This window comes from Nelumbo nucifera, chromosome 3 (genome assembly GCF_055504915.1).
Source record: "Nelumbo nucifera cultivar China Antique chromosome 3, China Antique-T2T, whole genome shotgun sequence".
In the NCBI taxonomy this organism is placed as follows: domain Eukaryota; kingdom Viridiplantae; phylum Streptophyta; class Magnoliopsida; order Proteales; family Nelumbonaceae; genus Nelumbo; species Nelumbo nucifera.
In genome coordinates, this window is record NC_142651.1 from 54,027,965 (window position 1) to 54,042,819 (window position 14,855).

Genomic DNA, 14,855 nt, shown 5'->3' on the forward strand with positions numbered 1-14,855 from the left:
GGCTTGGTTTTTCTCTCATTTAGAATGCAAAGAATTTGTAATAACCGTCATTTTCAGTATACAAATGTGTTTGGTAAATGTCTGCAAAACTAAACCAGAGGGCATATATGTATCGACCTGGTATTTGCACTCTTGTCAAATAGAGCCTGCCATCTACAAAAGGATTCTTTCGTCTTTATGAGCTTCAGCATTGTCTTCATTCAGATGAGACGAGGGATGCTTCTTTATCTATATCCTCTCATGCTGCCTTTATTTCCCTTCTCATGGCATGGCAATGCGCCATGCCTCTGTTCATTTCTCCGCCATGCCTTTGTTCATTTCTCACCCCCTCCCTCCCCATTTCAATCTTCTTCCCAATCTGATATAATCTGGTGCTCTTTCACCCTGTCCAATGACAACCATGCTATTGGTTTGGTGCAGATCGTGTTTTCATGACATTTTCTTTTTATGCATTGGACAGGAACGTGCCAGTGAATAACATTGATTGTCTCTATATCACAGGAACGTGCCAGTGAATAACAAAGCAGATTTTCAATGTCTCCACTACTCTAAAGCTTTTTTTTTTTTGTTTTATTTCCCCATCACCACCTTCCTTTTTATGCATTCCAATGGCAATTTCTACCATACCCGGCAGGTACCAGCCTCAATAGGGAGGGTTTTTTTCCTTGAGAAATGGACTTTGGCACAGGAATGATTTTGAGATTTAACAACCAGTACGGGTATGGATAGGGTACGGTATTAAGCTAAATAAGAAAAGGCATATGAACATATTGTTGGAAGGCATATGAACTTATTACTAGGTGTTGAATGCAATAATATTTTATAGTTGTGTTTTTTACATGTTTAATCAAATAATTGGAAATTTTGATGGTTGTTGTGATATTTTGCTTGTTTATTGCTCATATATAATAGGAAATTAGATGTGGATTCTATACCCAACCTGTCAATTGACCCACCCCACTCTCAAATGCGGGGAGGATAAGATTGAAGAGGGTTTTGCATTTTCATGTGAAGAGAGGGTTTGGATTCTAAATATCCAACCCGCTACCTGTTTTGGGGAGAGCAGGTTGGGAGGTCTAGGGAGGCAGGTAGGGTTTAGAATTTACAAAACCCCCTGGTTGCTGTCCCTAATTCCACTACATCAAGGAATGAACAAATTCATTGCGTGCATAATCTGAACCCTGGTTCAACCTTTTGTAGAAAAAGAAAGAACTACAAAATCTAATTTGGGGAAAGAAATTATTTAACAAGCCAGCCCAGGCTTTAGTCAGTTCAGAAAATATTGTGCCTGAAACAGTCATCCCAGGGGAGGCAAGTTTATTTGACAAAATTTGGGGAACTTCCTCTTATTCCCATAAATCCCTACAAAAATAACACTTGAATATAGAAAATTTTCCTATCTATGAAGAAGAAATACATTGCATTGAATCTTTTTTTGATCAAATTGCATTGAATCTTTTACTTAAACAAAAAAGGCTAGGCTCAGATAACATGAAAATATGACAAGAAAAAGGAAAAACCACAATTGCAGAAGCAAAAACAATATCATTTGTAAAAACAAACTGGTGATATATCACTCCTTTCTAAGATCTATCCCTGCCTTCTTAGCAACAGCTTCCAGGCCATTCTTCTCTATGGTCTTCAATGCCTTAGTCGAGAGACGTAATTTAAGATAGCGTTTCCCCCCTTCCCACCAGATCCTCTTGTACTGCAGATTTACAAATTGCAACTTCTTGGTCTTGTGGTTTGAGAATGAGACCTTGTTTGCCTTGTTTGCTTTCTTTCCAGTGAAAGGACATACTCTGCCTGAAAAACCAATTAAGGTAGTTCATTAATTCTACCTGTTTTGATTTAACATATATTGGAAGATACATGCAAACGTGAAACCCATTCCCAATCACCTCACCTCCTAATTCAATATTACCCTTTCATGCATTGTCTGAAATAAATAAAATAGAGAAATAAATAGATGCAGAAAAGATCAAACATAAACCTCCTTAATTGTTTTGTCTAACAAAACCTAACCCAAAACTCACATCAACGAATCCACTTGCAATATCATCTCCGTTTACTCAAGAAGGAAAACACTTTAATCTTTTATTTCCTTTTTAGTCATGTTTGATCAAGTTCGCATTTTACTCCTGCACCTATATTCTTATCCCAGGGGTAATCAGAATCCAAGATGAACAAAATCCCCTCCCTCTCTGGGTGGTTGAAATGTTGAATTAGTCTCATAAATGAGGAATTGGGTCAAGTATTGGTTCCCTTGAAACAAATAAAAAAGTAAAAGCAAACCCATGTATCAAAATACTTAAAACATTTAGGCCCGTTAAACAAGATTGGCCCAAGCATTCCTTCCAATTATACAACAGAAATGCAATGAACCATAGAGAACTTGAAGATGGTTGAAATGGAAGATTTTTTTTTTTTTTGATAGATGAAATGGAAGATGATGTTGAACAAGGAGTTGAGAACAATGAGGTTATCCCAATAGATGAAACAAGTCAACTTAACAGGAAAATAGATTTGAAGTACCTAGTTGAAGCAGGAATTAAAATATCTAAAGCTTTGAGTTTAGAGGGGAGAATAACTTTAATTAAGAGTGTTCTTATTGAGGGTAGCATCACAAGTTGCAGAGAAAGTGGAGAAGATTCAAAAGGGCTTCTTATGGGAAGGTGTGGGAGGGGGAGGAGGGAACAAGAAGTTTTATTTGGTCAATTGGGAAAAAGGTGTGTAGGCCGAAGGAGAGGAGAGGATTTGGGTTTTAGAAGGGTATATCCAGCTTTTATTATGGGACACCTCATTAAGTATGGGACAGAACAGGACAATTATAAAACTAAAGGTAAAAGATATAATGCCCCTGTTCACTCACCACTTGGCGCAACTCTTACTGGATTGACCCTCAAATTTGAGTTTTTTTTTTTCAAAACAGTTAAGCATGAGCCTAGTATTCCTAATGATATCCTCTTCCCCCATGTCCTCACAAAAGATGATGATATCATAAAATTTGTAAATGAGTTACTGCCATGGCACCTTATCTTTACCCACCCTCCATCCCCTGACTAAATTGTATTATTTGCCATGGTGATCAACCAACCATCTAGCAACATTTGCAACTAAGGTGAATAGGAATGGAGACAATCACCCTGCCTAAGGATTTTCTCCATTTACAAGAATGGAGTAATAGTAGGAGCAGGAATCCTATAACCCATTTTCTCCATCTCTCTCCAAACCCAAAACTTAACAAAACCCAGTCCAGAAGAAAAAGAAAACAATCCATATAATTGTAGGCTCTCTCCAATTCTAGTTTACACACTAATCCTTTCCTTCCCATCCTTCTAAATTGTTGTACACACTCATTGGCTGTAAGGATTTTATTGGTGATTTGCCTCCCTTGTATGAAAGTCCCTTGAGATTGGGAGAGAATAGAAGGTAGCACTGTTAGGCTATTTGATTAATCAGTTCTATCTAGTTCTTACAACAATTCATTTGGTAACCAAAATGAACCAATAGGGATCCAACTCCAATGCAATCCAATGTGACTGCACAGTCTAATTTATTTCTTGAACAATGGTTGCAACTCTGAGATGACAAATGCACAAAAGATGCCTATTCTGTTATAGCCAATTATGATTCACAGATGGCAGGAAGTTGAACAGCTTCGTGGGGAAAGAAATGTGGTTGCAAACAAGATGAAAGGAAAACTAGAACCATCTGAATGCCGAAGACTTATAGAAGAAGGTATTCATTAAACTATTTATTTTATTGTTGATACTGTTCTGGTTTATTGTATATGCAGGAAAGAATTTTAAGGAAGGACTTGCAACTCTAGAAGAAGACCTTGTCGAGCTCACTGATAAGCTTCAACAAGAAGCACAAAGCATACCAAATATGACTCATCCAGATGTTCCTATTGGAGGGGAGGATTGCTCAGTACTCAGAAGGATGGTATTAGGATTTTATGATCCCATTATCAAGTTCAGTAGATCAGGTTCATCTACCTTCTTTTTCCAAAATTTACTTTTATTTTGTAGGTTGGTAGTCCACGTGATTTTAGCTTCCCTTTCAAAGATCACCTGCAACTTGGAAAAGGACTAGATCTCTTTGATTTTGATGCAGCTGCAGAGGTATCTTCTTAGGTTCATCTAAGGTATTAAGGTATATCTAATTTGTAATGATGCAAATCTAACTTCTTCATCGGCAGTCTTGGGAGCTCTTACATTGTGATGAATCCATGGAGCAACCGCATCTGGACCTATGCAATTCTTTTCTAACTTCTAAGATTTGTTTATAAATGAACTTCAAAGGAGCTGTTTTCTCATTCAGAAAATTACTCACATAACCTTTGGAAGTGTAATTCTATATTCACCTTTCAGAGTCCTGAACAAAATGAGAATCACAAGAAAATAAACTGTAGCAAAATTATGAGTAAGGTGAATGAGTGTAAAAAATTGGAAAATCTTGGAAGAAGATCAATGATGAAGGGCTGTTGATAGCTAGCCTGAGTTGTAGATTACTGTGCTTGGGCTTGGAAGGTTGTCTGGAAGTGATGGCAAAGGAGGTGTGCTTGAAGAAGTATTGCAAGGTGAACGATGATATCTTGGCATGGATGGCATTTTTAAGGCCATCTTTGGAAGGCTGCTCTATGTTGTGGTTTTGTTCCAACTGAGAAGTAGAGTGACTTCTTCTTAGACCATGGTTGTTGGGTTTGTTATGCTAGTACTTGGAATTGAAGTTCAGCCATATTCAGTTCAATATAATTTTTTCCCAGTTGTTATGGATCTTTCTATTGTAGAAGACTGCATGAATTGGACTAACACCTTGCTTAGGGATGTGATTTCTTTGCTTCAAATATGGGTTTTTTAAACAAAAATTTAATAGAGGAGCAATGAAGATATACAATCTATGCTCTGAGTTCCCCGCCTAGGCGTCACCTTAACAACTATGTACAGCAAGGTCATGAAGGAATTTGGAACATGGAATTGAAATTGTTTTTCATATTGGATAAAAGAAAAGTTAACTTGGAATTAAGAGGAGGTATAGATGCCCATTGTTTTTATATGCATTTAACTCCAGTTTTCTTGTTTGAAACTCACTGTGGCTCTGCTAGATCATTTCTCTCTCGGAGAAACTAGATGCTTAACTTCAAATCTTCGTGATTATTCCTCTTAAAGAAAGTGCACGCTGGATACTTTCTAGCACATCAAACTTGAGGCTAAATTGGTCACTATACCCATGGGCTGCCTCCAAAAATTTGTCTCACATGGTGATCACCTGCAAGATGCCACAGGATATAGAAGCCGGATTGCTGAAATTCTGAACTCTAGGTTTACCAGACTTGATATTAGATTCTCTGTCAGATACGTTTCAATTCATTGACACCAGCATAAACCAAGATCTAATCACAGTAAAGCAATAAAATGGCCCCTGAGATCTCAGAAGTACATTTCACATTACAACCACAATATCTGATAGCCATTCTCATGTCCTAATACATTCTCTAGTGTTGATTTAGTTGAGCCAGATGATCATTTGCCTATGGGCGGTCATGTTATTTTCTTTGGCCTGAACCTTATATTATGGAGTTCTTCACAAACAAGAAACAGTTGCATGTCTGAAAACAAGTCAAGGTGATAGCATGGCCACTAAGCTAATTTGGTTTCAAACACTAAAAGACCTAGTGATCTATCTTTCCTTACACCCTGTTCCTATTCTGCCAAAATGTAGGTTCAACCTATTTCTAACCAAAACTCCATGTTTCATGTAGGGCATAACACCTAGATATGTTCTAGTTCTACCATTATGCTCATCTTAAAAGATTACAAGGAGAGATTCGTGTACATCTTGTGCATATCTATACACAAGCAACTGATACTTATGAAAAAATTATTTTATGCTCCATAGTTTGCTTTTCTACATAACAAGTTTCAGCCCCGTTTGGTTCACAGGAATAGGGGTCTGGAATCGGAATCGGAATCAGAATGGGTTATTCCGGTTCCAACTGTTTGGTTGGGCAGAATCGGAATCCCATTCCCATTCCTGCTGGAATGGCATTCTCCCATTTGAGTGAATGGCCATTCCCTTCTCCCTTGGGAATGAAATCCCATTCCTGCTGATTTTAATTCCCATTTTCATTCCTGTCTGAACCAAACAGACTATGGGAATGGACCATTCCGGTTCTAATTCCGGAGGATTTCAATTCCGATTCCGACTGCAAACCAAACGGACCCATCTCTTAATAACAGTCCGTTTGTTATAGATATCAAACAGATTTTTGATAAGTCATTAGAGTTGCATCTCCAATCTGCCCATCTCTATGTCTATGATGCTGTATAATCATCATCGTTATACTAAATACCCAGTCATCCCTTAAAAAAAGAAAGAAAGAAAGAACATCAAGCAAAAAAGAACATCTCTTAATAACAGTCCGATTGTTTTGGATATACTTGCATTTTCTTGGATAAACCAACATTAAAACAGGACGAACCAATTTAGTAGCTATAGAATAATAAACTGTGAATTGGGTTAATCCACAAATGCTACTAATTAACCATAAAGTATGGTAATGACCCATCATACCTCTCACCAAAACAGTCAACAATAAACTCAGTAATTCCGACGTAAATGATTTGATACAATGAAATAAGTAAAAAGCTTTTTTTTTTGTCAAAATTAAATCCAGAAAGGAAAAAAAAAAGTAAGGGTATACCATTTCTTTCCAGCAATTGTAGATAAACCCACTAAAGTCTATTAACACGGAATCAGCATACAATACTTGCAATACGAATTATAAAACAGACAAAAAGTGATTTGGAAAAGAAATACAAAGAGATGTGACTTACGAGCAACAGGTTGAAGAATGAATGGTCTTGGAGGAGCAGAGATGAGCTTGGCATGGTTGGTAGAGGAAGGGAAGCCTGGGTAGTTGGCAATTTTAAGGCCGCTCAACTGCGACGTCAGGAACCCCAAGTCGGAAGCCTTGAACTTCAAAGACCTGTTTGAGCTCTCCAATTTGCGGAAGCTAAGAAACGAAGAGGAGGAGCAAGAGTGGCCCAACAAAACACCGGCCGATGCCGCTGCCGCCATGGTGCTTTGTTCTTGATTTACAGAGTTGAGACGAGGAGAGGATGGATTTTAGATGGCTCAGGAGAACGGTCCACGGTGACCGTTGTTTTTGGATAATGAAATGGTGCCTGACTGCCTATACAGCCAAACTTCACTCTGTTTTTTTGCTTTCTACCGAGTATTAAAGCATAGCATGCGCCGTAGGTGTACGATAATAATCTTACGCACTCCTCTGCACAAGTTCGGATTTCCTACCCACCTAACATCGCAGCCAAACATGGGAACATCTCGTCCTATTACATGTTATTTTGTAGGGGAGATGTTCACAATGCACAGGGTAGTGTATTGTGAATAGGTGTGGATAGAGATTTTGTGGGCAGGAGATCTAGAGTTGCACCTTGCCGAAAAAGGTGAAAATTGGGATGTGTTTATCATAGTGACCTCACAGCCACATCCCACCGTATATTGGGAATGTTTCCAGTTCTCACTATGCAGCCAAGGCATGTTATGAGTAGGAGTGCTCACGGTTCGGTTGGGATGATTTTTTGGACTGAACCGATTTGTTTGGTTTTTACATTTAACCGAACCAAAACTAAATTGATGCAACCACAGTTCAGTTTTTCGATTTTTTTATGACTTTAAAATTAAAAAAAAAAAGGAACTAGAGATAGAGAGAGTGGGAATCTGAGAGAGTGGGAGAGTGGAAGAAATACAAAAAGCTCAGAGACAAGAGAGAGAGAGAGAGAGAGAGAGAGAGAGATCAAGGCCTAGGGAAGAACAAAGAAGAAAATTGATTTTTGGGAGTGTTGAAGGTTGTCGCCCATTGGTCTGTTGAAGCTATTGCAGTTGGGAGTGCCAAAGGCGGTCGCCCGTTGATTCGTTGATTTTTGGGAGCGCCGAAGAGTGAGAGTCAAAAGAGAGAGCTCAGAGAGAGAGGGAAAGAATGAATCTGAGAGAGTGAGAGTCAAGAGAGAGAACTCAGAGAGAGAGGGAAAGAATGAGTCTAAGAGAGTGAGAGTCGAGAGAGAGAGGGAAAGAAAGGGAAAGGGACTGAAAAGTCTAGTTGTTCGCTAGTCTGGCAGACTGGCGAACTAAAAAGTTTCAGTTCGCTAGTCTGGCAAAGTAGCGAATACTCTAGAGTCTATTGCTGAATTGAAAAATCTCAGTTCGACATTTATTAGATTTTCAAAAAATAATAAAAAATAATATATAATATATAATATTATATAAATATATATTATTGTTTATATATATCATCCGGTTCAGTTAATCGTCGATTTTTTTAAATGGTTAACCGAAATTGTTGGTTTTTTGAAAACATCAAACCGAAACCAAACCGATCGGTTTGGTTAACCGATTTTTTATTCGGTTTCGATTGGTTTTTTTGGTCAGTTCAGTTTTTCAGTTTTCTTTGCTCACCCCGAGCTATGAGGTCAATGTGAGGAGCTGACCTAAACTCAAAAGATGAAGCTCCAAGCTCCTCGGTTTGAGTGGCACATGCAAATAAACGTGTAAGAGGTCACTCACTAAGGCTGTGTTTGGTTTGAAGAAAAAAGTAGGGAAAGGTTTGTAAAGATTTCCCTACTTTTCCGTTCCTTTCCCTACTTTTCCTTCAAATCAAACATAGCCTTAAAAAGAGGGAAAAGAGATAATGAATAAGCATAGAATTGAAAATTGAATAAATAATGGATATTGTGGGTATATACATGGGTTAGGTTTCCTTACCTTTCCCTTCCTTTCCTTGCCTTTTCCTTCAAACCAAACATGGCCTTAAATGGAGGGAGAAGAGATAGTGAATAAGCATAGAATTGAAAATTGAATAAATAATGGATATTGTGGGTATATACATGCGCTTGATTTTGATGTTGGAAAGACATGATATCAAGAAAACTTGCAACCAGTCAACTAGCATCATAAAAGATAATTTTTTCCATATGTGTGTGCATATGTATGTATGTATGTATGTATATTTGGTGAACACACCCGTCTTTGATGAAAAAGACAAGATATCACATCAAACTGATGTTTGGTTAAAACATTGGTGTGTTCAAAAATCATCGGGAGAGGGGGGTCTCGGGTTTGTCCTGCAACCATCCTCATTTGGGAGTGTTGAGATAAAGATAAGTTTTGGTTCAACAAAGTTGGTTTAGCTACTTTGGTTTTTTTTCTTTAGTAAGCTGCTTTAGTTCTTTTTTTTATTTATTAAGCTGCTTTGACATTTTTTTTCTTTATTAAGTTGCTTTGGTTTTTTTTTTCTTTATTAAGCCACTTTGGTTCAACTGTATAAATCAATGTTTTCAACTTATTGTTAACCCAAATAGTCAAACCATTTGAACCGGTACCCAACCTCATTTAGGAGTGTTGAGGTAAAAATAAGTTTTGGTTCAACGAAGTTGGTGTAGCTACTTTGGTTTTTTTCCTTTAGTAAGCTGCTTTAGTTCTTTTTCTTATTTTATTTATTAAGCTGATTTTATTTTTTTTCTTTATTAAGTTGTTTGGTTTTTTTCTTTATTAAGCCACTTTGGTTCAATTATATAAATCAATGTTTTCAACTTGTCATTAACCCAAATAATCAAACCATTTGAACCGGTACCCAATTACATTTTTTGGTCCAATTTGGTTTTTTTTCTTTAGTAAGCTGCTTTAGTTTTTTTTTATTTATTTATTAAGCTGCTTTGATTTTTCTTTATTAAGTTGCTTTGGTTTTTTTCTTTATTAAGCTGCTTTCGTTCAACTATATAAATCAATGTTTTCAACTTGTCGTTAACCCAAATAATCAAACCATTTGAACCAGCACCCATTTATATATTTTTGGTCCAATTTATAACTTAAGCAGTGATGTAGCTCAAATATGAAGAAATTTACTCAAAAAAAAAAGAGAAAAAGAAGAAGAAAATCGGATGCAACTTCGTTGATAATATGTGAATTACAACATGGAAGCAACAAGTTAGGGACTTACTCAAGAAGAGGGGGTTCACTTATCCAAGAGCATAAGAGGATTCTTTCAACTTTAAAAAGAAAGCTTCAATCTTCGCATAAAAATAACTTAATTGCCCCATGCTTAGGATTATTACATATATTAATCATATGTTTTATTAGTATTTGTTTGTTAATGTTTTTATTGGTTCTTTAAGTACAAAATTCAGAAAAAAAAGTGTTTGAAATAACTATAGTTTATTATGATGGCTTATAATAAATCTTTTATGGAAAACAAGCTATTGGTGGCGAACAACAGAGAGGAGATAAAGAATAAAATATTTAAAATACATAAAATATGTTATCAAGGTTTTAGTATTTCTAATTAGGATTAAGTGAATTGATTATCTTAAATGAAATAAATGATGGTATGTAGTAGTGGTTATATAATTATCATGCATCTAAACATATGATCATATATATAACATATATTTATATATGATATATACTGTAGAGTCGGACTCGGATTGGGTCGAATTGCCCAAAGGATCAGCTTTAACCCAACCCGAAGTAAAATCGGGTTCATAAATTTCAACCTAACCCTAATCCAAGTATCAACCCAATCCAACCCGACGTTTTTGGATTGGGTTAGGGTTGGGTTTGAGCTAACCCGGCCCTAGTTGCAGCATTAATTGGATGTGGCCAATCCAGACTATCAGAGTGACTTCCAGAATTGGTTGTGTTCACTTCCGTCGTCCATGTGGTAGGACATTTCAGGTTGAAACTTATCCACGTGAACAGAGGGTGGAGAGAGGATCATGTGGACCCACTTTGAGCCCTCATCTATACTGCAATGTAGAATTTTCATGAATCACCATCTGTTTTGTGATACAACTTTTCCCTTAGGCCGTGTTTGCTGGTTGCAGTTCAAATTTATTTGCACTAATATAAACACATGGAAATGCAAATGAAAAAAAAAAAAAAAATCTATTTAACTTTTCCCTTAGTCTAAGCTGTAGGCACCTCTCCCTCATCCTAGAGATCAAAAAAACAATTTACTGTTTCTCGTTCCTCAGCTGAAGTATTGCTATTGCCACAAGTGAATTAATTTGGCTCAAGCAACTTTTCACTGACCTCAGTCTCTTGCACCCACAACTAATGGAACTCTTTTGCAATAATAAAGTAGCCCTCCACATTGCTGTCAATTTGATCCTCCATGAGCACACTAAACATATAGAAATCGATTGACACTTCATACAAGAACATTTGCAGTCCAAATTGATCACCACATCACATATCTCCTCCAAATTCCAGCCAGATAACATATTCACTAAAGCACTTGGCCGGGAACAATTCCATGCTATATTACCCAAGTTGAGCATTTGACCTCATGCTTCAACTTGAGGGGGCGTATTGAAGTGGGACCCATGTTAGTTATAAGTTGTACAAGTGGCATCTAAATGGGGCCCATTCAGTTATATAATCTTGTATCTATCTATCTATCTATCTATATATCACATAATTATGAAACTCATTTTAATGCTTTGTCATTGGACATTTCAGAATTTTCTCATGTGGTGGTGTATTTACATGTAATCAGGTATTCTCCTTCATTTCCTCTGGTGACAAGAACTCGGGTATTCGCAATCCTTTGTATGGGTTTGTATGGATTTGGATTTGAAGAATTAATCTTAAGAATTAATAGTGCTATTCAAATGTTATTTTTATTTTTTTGTAGAATAGATCAATCTCTTCCTCATAAACTGAAAAACCATTTTTTTGTAGAATTAATAGTTTTAGCCAAAGCCTTTCCAATATCATATCTTTCCGGGCTCGCATCACACATTTTCTCATTTATCTTACATTAACTAACGTTGAAAAATGCCTGAAAAACCAAAGAGAATTCAGTTGTATCATGTATGTTTGTCAATCTCAACTAGACAATGGGGCCATTACATTTAATATATATACACACAGAATTCCAAATCCTCTGAAAGAATAGTTACGTAAGTTAGAAATTTCAACCATCCAATTAAGACATAGCTGTATTGCATTTACATTTTCTTTATTCAACTTGGTCCTCAATACTGCACTCAACACGTTCACCTTCTCCTTTCAATTTCTAATGTTGTAAATTTTAAGTGAAACCAATACTGATATTTAGGTTCAGTTTGGAATGAGTACAAAATATAAATATGTATAGTATAAATACATATAAAATACAAGGTTTTGCATTCCTTCCAAACTGAGCCTCAAGGCGTGTAAATATAAAATTTACTACTGAAGTGTTTCAATCACTTCCAAACCTATTGCTACAACCCTTTAGACATGAAATTCAAATTTTCTTGTCAAAAAGCCACCCTTCTCATCAATTAATGGTAAAATTATTGTACCAATGGTTAAATAAATTTAAGGAAACTGCTGCATAAGTGGAAAAAATGAATAAAATAAATAAATACTATTTAAAATTTTAGGGAGATTAACAAGAAATTTGTATAAATCAAAAGGATTAAGAATACAAGTTTGCTGCCTTTGAGGTCATTTACAATAGTAACATCTTGACCATGGGATTAAGTCTGAAAGCGGCTACCATGTGTGGGGGTGGATTTAACCAAGCCGAACCTAATATTAGACTATTTGAGCTTGGTTTGACAGAAAATTATGGGTTTCGAATTTTGACACTTGAGCTTGATTGGAGCTGGAAATGCTAGTTCAAATTCGGCTCAACTCAAAAGCTCATATTCAAGCTATATATTTGAGCCAAACCTGCTTGAGCTTGAACCCATGACACACACACATGCACATCCTAATGAAATTTGATTAGGCTTGTGAAACTCATGAGCCGAGTTTCATTAGGTTTGAATTTGGCTTGAATCAAGCTTTTTCCGAGCAATATTGAATAACTTAAAAAATAGTTCGATTTGTATCCACCCCTTACTATGTGCATAAAAAGAAAAAAAAATTAAGATTAAGTATGTATCCAGCTAGTCTATCCCTCCCAACACCATCTTCTGAATCCACTCTCTTGTTCTCACTAAAAGCATGGTAAATATTGCTCAACCTGAAAAAAAAAATTAAATAAGATGGCTCCCTTTAATATCCTGTTGCCTAAAATGTATGAATAAAGGGCCAATATTTCCCATGTAAAAGATCAATTGTACCAAAGTGAGAGAACAGAGTATGGTTGTGGGGCATACATACTTGATGGCTGTCATGAAGCCTTATTATTCTTAAGATTTTTTATTGAATTCTAATACAAGAATGCAAATTTCTTGGTTATGGTGGAAATTTTCTTTTTCCACGATAAATCTGATAACTCGAGTAGAATGAGAAACTCTTCTTCCTTTTTTCTTATTGTTCTGCCTTTGCAATGAATGAATATATATATATATATATATACACATAACACACACCTCTCCTAGTTATATGTAAATTCTGGTTCTACCTCTCCTAGTTACATACAAACTTAGGATGAGATTTATCCCTGAATTCAAGGGATATCCCCTAGTTTTACAGCTCACGCCAATACTCCCCCTCACGTTGGTGCATACAGATCTTGGATGCCCAACTTGCCAAGTGAGCTGTAGAAGTTTTTACTGGATACAGCCTTTGTAAGTATATCTGCCAGTTGGTCTTCAGATTTGACAAAGGGAAATCGAATGGTTCTGTCTTCGATATTTTGTTTGATGAAATGCCGGTCCACCTCCACATGCTTTGTTCGATCATGTTGGACAGGATTCTAAGAGATGTCAATGGCAGCCTTGTTGTCGCAGAATAGGTCCATTGCAGAGGTTTGGAGAAACCAATTTCAGTCATCAGTCTTCTCAACCAGAGTAGCTCGCACAGCCCTTTAGCCATTCCTCGGAACTCAGCTTCAGCACTTGATAGGGCCACGACCTTCTATTTTTTACTCCTCCATGTGACCAGATTTCCACCGACGAATGTAAAGTACCCTGAGGTGGATTTTCTATCTGAGACATTTCCGGCCCAATCTGCATCTGTGTAGCCTTCTATCTTTAGATGATCATTTTTTGAGAACATGAGTCCTTTTCCAGGTGAGGACTTTAAGTATCGAAGAATCCGCATTACAACATTCATGTGATCTTCGCTTGGGCAGTGCATGAACTGACTTACTACGCTGACGGCATAGGCAATGTCTGGACGAGTATGGGAAAGGTAAATGAGTTTACCCACCAGCCTTTGGTATCTCTCCTTATTGGTAGGTACTTGGTCTAGGTATTCTCCAAGTCTATGATTCTGAACGATTGGTGTGTCTGCCGGTTTGCACTTCAACTGTCCCACTTCGAAGAGTAAGTCCAAGGTGTATTTCCGTTGGGACAGAAATATGCCTTCCTTTGATCTAGCAACTTCAATCCCTAGAAAGTACTTGAGCCCACCTAAGTTCTTCATCTCAAACTCGGTTGCCAATTTCTTCTGTAGTGTTGCTATTTCTCCTTAATCATTCCCTATGATAATCATATCATCCACGTATATTATTAGGGCTGTCACATTTCCTCGTTGGTGCTTAAAAAATAGTGTATGATCTGAATTGCTTTGCTGGAAGCCATATTTTTTCATCGCAAGACTGAACCTCCCAAACCATGCCCGTGGAGATTGTTTTAGTCCATATAGTGCTCGCTGTAGCTTACACACAACTTGGTTCTTGGAGTTTGCTGTATAACCAGGTGGGATGTCCATGTATACCTCCTCTTCAAGATCACCATGGAGGAATGCGTTCTTCACATTGAACTGGTGTAGTGGCCAATCAAGATTTGCTGCAAGAGATAATAAGACTCTGACCGTATTCAGCTTGGCTACTGGGGAGAAAGTCTCTTGATAATCTACACCCTGTGTCTAGGTATATCCTTTTGCGA

The 14,855-nt window shown here is 37.0% G+C and overlaps 1 protein-coding gene across 1 annotated transcript; it reads right to left on the bottom strand.

Moving 5' to 3' along the window:
- Positions 1-1,384: 1,384 nt before the first annotated feature.
- On the bottom strand, positions 1,385-7,212 carry PRPL28 (Ribosomal L28 family). Its single transcript, XM_010264109.3, has 2 exons — positions 6,843-7,212; positions 1,385-1,806 (listed from the first exon to the last, which is right to left on the bottom strand). Exons 1-2 carry the CDS (start codon positions 7,084-7,086, stop codon positions 1,574-1,576), a joined length of 477 nt encoding a protein of 158 aa, XP_010262411.1. The 5' UTR covers positions 7,087-7,212; the 3' UTR covers positions 1,385-1,573.
- Between the last annotated feature and the right edge of the window lie 7,643 nt (positions 7,213-14,855).

What these genes read in the sequence shown, in the direction of transcription:
- PRPL28 (XM_010264109.3), bottom strand. Translation starts at nt 7,086, where the DNA reads ATGGCGGCAGCGGCATCGGCCGGTGTTTTGTTGGGCCACTCTTGCTCC. An exon ending in CATTCTTCAACCTGTTGCTC is followed by an intron (nt 1,807 to 6,842) that starts GTAAGTCACATC and finishes TTGGTTTTTCAG; the next exon opens with GCAGAGTATGTCCTTTCACT.